Consider the following 6079-nt stretch of genomic DNA (forward strand, 5'->3'; position numbering starts at 1 on the left):
GGGAGTTTTAAACTGTGAAGAGTGACAGCTAGTAAAGGTGCCTGTGCTGAGAAGACAGAGGCAGGAGGGACCTGGTATGTTTCAAGTGCAGAAAGATCAGTATTGCTGGAGCAGAACGTTGAGAGAAGAGGCTGGCGAGGGACTAAATTATGTAAGGCCTTGTAAGCTGTCCTAGAGAATTTGGACTTTATTCTAAGCACAGGGGGAAGCCACTGAAGCATTTTAAGGAATGAAGTAATGTTATTAGGCTTGCATTTTATAAAGTTTATTTTGGCTATGTAGTATGGAGAAAGGACTGGAGATGGGCAAGACTAGACTCAAAGGGGCTGTTTTATTTTAGATGATAGCGAATTGAACTGAAAGGAATAGGGAGATAATTGATAAAAGTAAATTCTCACAGTGCCTTGTTCATAAATGCTCAAAAATATTTATGGTTTTTCATATCTAAATTTTAAAAATAATAGGAAACTATGATCTTATCAAAATGTAGCTAAGGTAATTTGAGAATTTATCCATAAGATCAAATGTGTATTTATATAATGTATGATTATATTGTCTTATATTATTCTTTGGGAATGGAATATTAACAAGGCTACTTACATTCACAAAAGTAATAAGAACTCTACTCTTTGATGCTCTGGGAAAAAGGACATTAGATAGCATGCTCGTGGTATTGACTTTTTATCTCCATGACAAGAACCAAAATGACTTTATCCTCTTTACTTCTCAAGATTTTACTACAAAAGGGAAGAAAACATGCCATAATATTAGCTACAGTTTTTTAAAATCTATGTTTTTAAAAATTAAAAAAAATCTATGAAGTAGAAGAAAACATAGAGAAAAATTTAATAATCTTGAAAGAGTAATATCTAAGTATGATAATATTTTATAAATTCAAAATATTTGATAATTTTTGCACATATAAATTTAAAAGTATCCATAAAGTAAAAAATACCAGAAAGTGTTCTAAAAGACAGCAATGAATTGGAAAAAGATACTTGCAATGTACATGACAAAAAAGTCTAAGTTGCTTAATATGTAAAAAGCAATAACCTTACAGAAAAATGGGCCAGTGGATAACAGAGTTAATAGTTCATAGAATGGCTTCTAAACTAGAAAAAGGTGTTCAACCATACTCGTACTCATAAGAGAAATTCCAATTAAAATTATAGATACCAATCAGAGTGGTAAAGATCTAAAAACTGCTTTCTTTTTACCCATAGCAGGTTGTTATTCTTGGTGGAAGTGTACACTGATACTGTCCAGTTGTTCTCCGAAAGAGGTTATATTTACTAAAATCTAGAATTTATTTTCTTTAAGCCAGTAATGCTGTTACATCCAAGGATTTATCCTACCACTATACTCTCAGATGTGCACAAAAATAAGCATTATATAAGGATATTGTGGCATTTTTGTAAGAGCAAGAGATTGAACAATCCAGGAAACTGGTTAAATCAGTACTTTCCTGGTTCACGTCTGTAATCCTGGCACTTTAGGAGGCCGAGGCAGGAGGATCGCTTGAGGCCAGAAGTTCAAGACGAGCCTGACAAGAGCAAGACCCCATCTCTTCAAAAAATAGAAAAATTAGCCTGGCATGGTGGTGCATGCCTGTAGTCCCAGCTACTCAGGAGGCTGAGGCAGGAGAATATCTTGAGCCCAGGAGTTTGAGGTTGCAGTGAACTGTGATGACACTACTGCACTCTAGCCTGGGTGACAGAGAGAGACCCTCAAAAAAAAAAAAAATCAGTACTTTCCAACACTAGAATACTATGTAACTGTTAAAAAGAATAGAGTTTATATGATACTGGATGATTTCCAAGTTATATAATTAAATCAAAACAAGGTGCAATTGCCAGGTGTGTGGCTCATGCCTGTATATTTCTAGCTACTCCGGAGGCTGAGATGGGAGGATCCCTTGAGGCCAGGAGTTCAAAACCAGCTTGGGCAACTAGTAAGACCCCATCTCTTAAATTTTTTTAAATAACAAATTTTTAAAAATTAAAAACAAGCAGCAATCTTTTTTTTTTTTTTTTTTTTTAAAGGAGATGGTTGGTTGTACAAATATGCATTCTATGCATAAACTCTCTCTGGAAGGAGACACAAGAAGGTGACAACATTGATTTATCCTTTGGTGGAAGAGAAACCGCCTTTCTTTGGCATGCTCTTTTATACAGTTTGAATTTTTTCCATAGTCAGATATTATTTTTACTTATTCAAGACAAACCCAGAAATATAAGAGAGCTACAAAAGAAGTCCTACTTACATTTTTCTTAAATTGTTTCAGTTCTTTGCCTCCTTACTGTGTAGTTAGGGAACATTTAGCCAATTATACATTGAGAAATCAAGTCTTTGCCAGTACAAAGAGATAGTAAAGAAAACAAAAGCAATTTCCTTTTATTAGTAAGAACTTTTTGCCTATTAGCTAATGAGGAAGGAAACATTTGTTGAGTATTTGCTTTGTGCTCATGAAAAAAATAATGAGCACTTTATAACTTTACCTATCATTTACTCTTTACAGCGCTATGAGGTAGTTAATAGTATCTTTACTGAAGAAAAGGCCCAGAGAGATTAAGAAACATACCAAAGATGCCAAAGCTAAAAGTGGCACAGCTGGCATTTGAATCTTTTAAGTAGTGGGGTCATGATCTTTCTACTACATTATGCCTCATCTTAGATGGCACAAAGTCTGTCATACTGATGTTGATGTCATTCTTCGATACATAGGTACCGATGGGCCTTTATTCCAGAAGCCTCAGATGATTCAGGTTTGGAAGTCAGAAGGCAGGGCATACATCAACGAGAATTTAAACCTTACGTGGTACGACTGGCAAAACTTCTTCGGAAAAGGGCAAAGGTATTGTATTCTTTTGGTTTGGTTTGGTTTGATGTAACATGTTGCATTAGTGAATTGTTTGTTAAATACTTCCTGGGAAACTGAAGACATTATCAAGTTGAGCTATTTTGAAAACAAGTCCCTAGTTTTTAGAATTAATGTCCAAAAGCCTAAAATTCCCAGACATTTAGAAAATACATTGTATTTTAAAGGAACATTTGGTTATGATATTAACTTTTTAAAAGAGAAGAAAAAGGAGTCTTTTGTACATTATTAATAACATCTACCTTAAAATATTTTCTCCTCCAAAAAAAAAAAACCCTTAGAACCATGCATGTACTTAACACTGTAGTCCTAAATAGTTATTGTGTCATAAACACCCATAGTATTCATCTTAATGCCATGATGAGAAACAGAAAAATGAGTTGATTGAGAAAAATTCAATATCAAAAGATTAGAAAAAATGTTAGTTTTTAACAGAACTAATCAATGGGTGAGATTATACATTTTAAATTTTTAGAAATTATCATATTTCATCAACTGAATTAGCTAGACCTCAATCTGAATAACGAAGAGAGTAATCATTAGCATTCATTCTATTGGTCTAAATGAAGTGAAATATTTATGCTAAAAATTGTATTTTAGCCAGGCATGGCGTCTCATGCCTGTAATCCCACTACTCAGGAGGCTGAGGCACAAGGATTATTAAGAGACCAGGAGTTTGAGACCAGCCTGGGCAACACAGAGAGAACCCATCTCACACACACACAAAAAAAAAAAAAAATAGAAAAAATTAGCTGGCCATCGTAGCACATGCCTGTAGTCCTAGCTACTGAGGATGCAGAGGCAGGAGGATTGCTTGAGCCCAGGAGTTCAAGGATGCAATGAGCTACGATCGTGGCACTGCACTCCATGGTGGAGTTAGACCCCATCTCTTAAAAAAAAAAAAAAAAAAAAAAAAATTCATTTTATAAGAAGGAAGATGAATTAGTTCTGCTGAGTCAATGTTTTTAGCTTGTTTTGATTATGACCTACAGTAAGAAATGGATTCCACATCCTAACCCATTATAGCTAGGTAACAGAATATAAATTTTCTCACAAAAAAAAAAAATACTTAGCACACGAGGTATTTTCTTTTCCATAGTCCCTATTGTTCTTTTCTATAGTTCCTATTGTTCTTTTCTGTAGTTCCTATTGTTGATGCTGATTATGTCCCATTTAAACATATTTCAAGACCCCCCCATCCGCCCTGCAGTTTTTAAAACACTACTCAAAATTAAACTGTCTCTATTAGAAAAGTAGTGAAGGCACTCATTAACATAAAGCATCTACTTAGAGAATATTCCTCAGGAGGAAAAGTGGGAATTAACTTAAAACATATACCATAAATAAAGCATAAGAAAATAAGATATGTAAAATATATTTATACTGTGTCTTATGTACTTTATCTTTCAGTATGCATCAGAGTAATTTATTGCAGATCTTTGCCCAAGAACATAAAAGTAATGAAACTGGCATAGTCATCATTGGGCCTTTGTTATTAATCTTTTGTCATCTCTTCTTTTGCATCCAAAAAATTTCAAAAATAAATTGTACAATTTGGGTATGATGTAGGTTGTTTTGTGAGACCTAGTTTGCAGTATGTGCTTTGAGTGCTCAGAAATTTTCCAGTCTTCTGGAGTCCTCTATTCAGGTGTAGCTTTTAAACGGAAATTCACAAATACAGAAATGGAATGGAGGAAAGCGATTAAAAATTTTAGGAGGTTTTACTTGAAGGAATTTACATAAGGAACTTAATTTTAAAATCCCAGTTGCTTCTGTAGAGGGTAAATAAAAAGACAGAGATGAAGATTAAAGATGGGTCCAGAGTTTAGGGATAGGATTTAGGTACTTTCACTTTGATATCACAGGGTTTAAAAAAATAATCATGATAACAAATCTAGAAGCAATGCAATTATATACGACCCCAGGCACATGTCCTTTCCGTTATTCCTGCATCTCATTAGTGATGAGAAGTTTTATAAGACCCCTCCTTTATCCAAAGGATAAATATAAGTCTTTTGCCCAACACTTGTCCTACAGAATAAGAAAGCTATTTTTATTGGAAGGCATCCTTCCATCCAAATCACTTTTAAAAACAAGGTCTTCACGGCCAAGCATACTTTTCACTGGAACAAAGGATATGAGTTCTCCTCTTTCCTTCCACAGGACAAGGAGGAGGACTTTAAGACAATGATTTTGGAGGGATTGGAGATGGCCAAGCATCAGGTGAGGGTGGCTGTTTGATGCTTGTGATATGGCAGCAAAAGTTGCCACATCTGGACCAAATATTGAGACACAAACCCAATTCTGGGTTTCAACAAGTACAAGAGAGGTAAACAGGAAGGAAGTCTTTCTTCAAGTGTAGTTTGGTAAAGTCAAAGAAGAAATCCTTTGTTTGGAAACATGTTTGGCTTTATTTTATTTATTACTGAGGACATATGTATAGTTCTGATTAAGAACAGCAGAAACACTGAAACAAATGTGTTCTTCTTGGTCAAAGGCTTAGTATAAGTCCCACTCTTAAAGGCACATCTTGACAGGAATATAAATGAAAGATTACATCATAGTTCTGTTACATTTAGAAATTAGCTATATAGAGGGTGTAAGCATAGTTTTCATTTTCCTTCAAGATAAATTCATCTCTGTACACTCTTTTGTCACTGAATTGCAGTTTGATTCAGGGATGAGAGAGGTGGTATGATCAACCAGTTCTTGAGTAATGGTAGTGATATAAAAGTCACAGAATTCTCAGTAGAGCCGGTGTTGCAGTTAAGAAAAAGATGGTTTTGTGTATCTTAAAATCTAGATTAGAGGTTAAACAATTGCTAAGAATTAAATTAAGTGCTAGCTGTTGGGAATTTTGTTGTTTTTGGCCACAGAGAAAGAACTAGGTGATCTTTTCTTGTTTGTTCCCGGAGTCTTCCATTTTAACTTGAATCTATTTTCCTTTCTCAGGATTTTACTTTAAGCAAATAAACCTTGAGAGCACACACAATAACCTGGATTTTATATCTGCTTTATCCACTAGAAAACCTAGTGATAATTAAGTTTTTAAACAATGAAAGTTTCTCAACATGTTACCTTAGAAGGCAAAGTCCATTTGTTAATCAATGTGAGAGGTGGTCATTTTACTTCCTAAGTCTCACTTAATGATTTTTTTCCTTTTTCTATACAGTTAATTATTCATTTTCATTATCTTTATTT

At 34.3% G+C, this 6079-nt stretch overlaps 1 protein-coding gene across 6 annotated transcripts in view; it reads left to right on the forward strand.

Annotated features, from left to right (window-relative positions):
* Window positions 1-6079, forward strand: part of DOP1A (DOP1 leucine zipper like protein A) — a 98172-nt gene that overhangs the window by 90586 nt on the left and 1507 nt on the right. For 5 of the 6 annotated variants that reach the window (XM_069488893.1, XM_069488892.1, XM_069488896.1 and 2 more), the window contains one exon: window positions 2725-2854. In XM_069488893.1, coding sequence (XP_069344994.1) covers window positions 2725-2854 — 130 coding nt within the window. Of the gene's footprint in view, window positions 1-2724; window positions 2855-5041; window positions 5102-6079 lie in introns of all 6 variants that reach the window. The other variant, XM_069488890.1, reaches the window with a different exon arrangement.

This window comes from Eulemur rufifrons, chromosome 15, assembly GCF_041146395.1.
Source record: "Eulemur rufifrons isolate Redbay chromosome 15, OSU_ERuf_1, whole genome shotgun sequence".
Taxonomy (NCBI): Eukaryota; Metazoa; Chordata; class Mammalia; order Primates; family Lemuridae; genus Eulemur; species Eulemur rufifrons.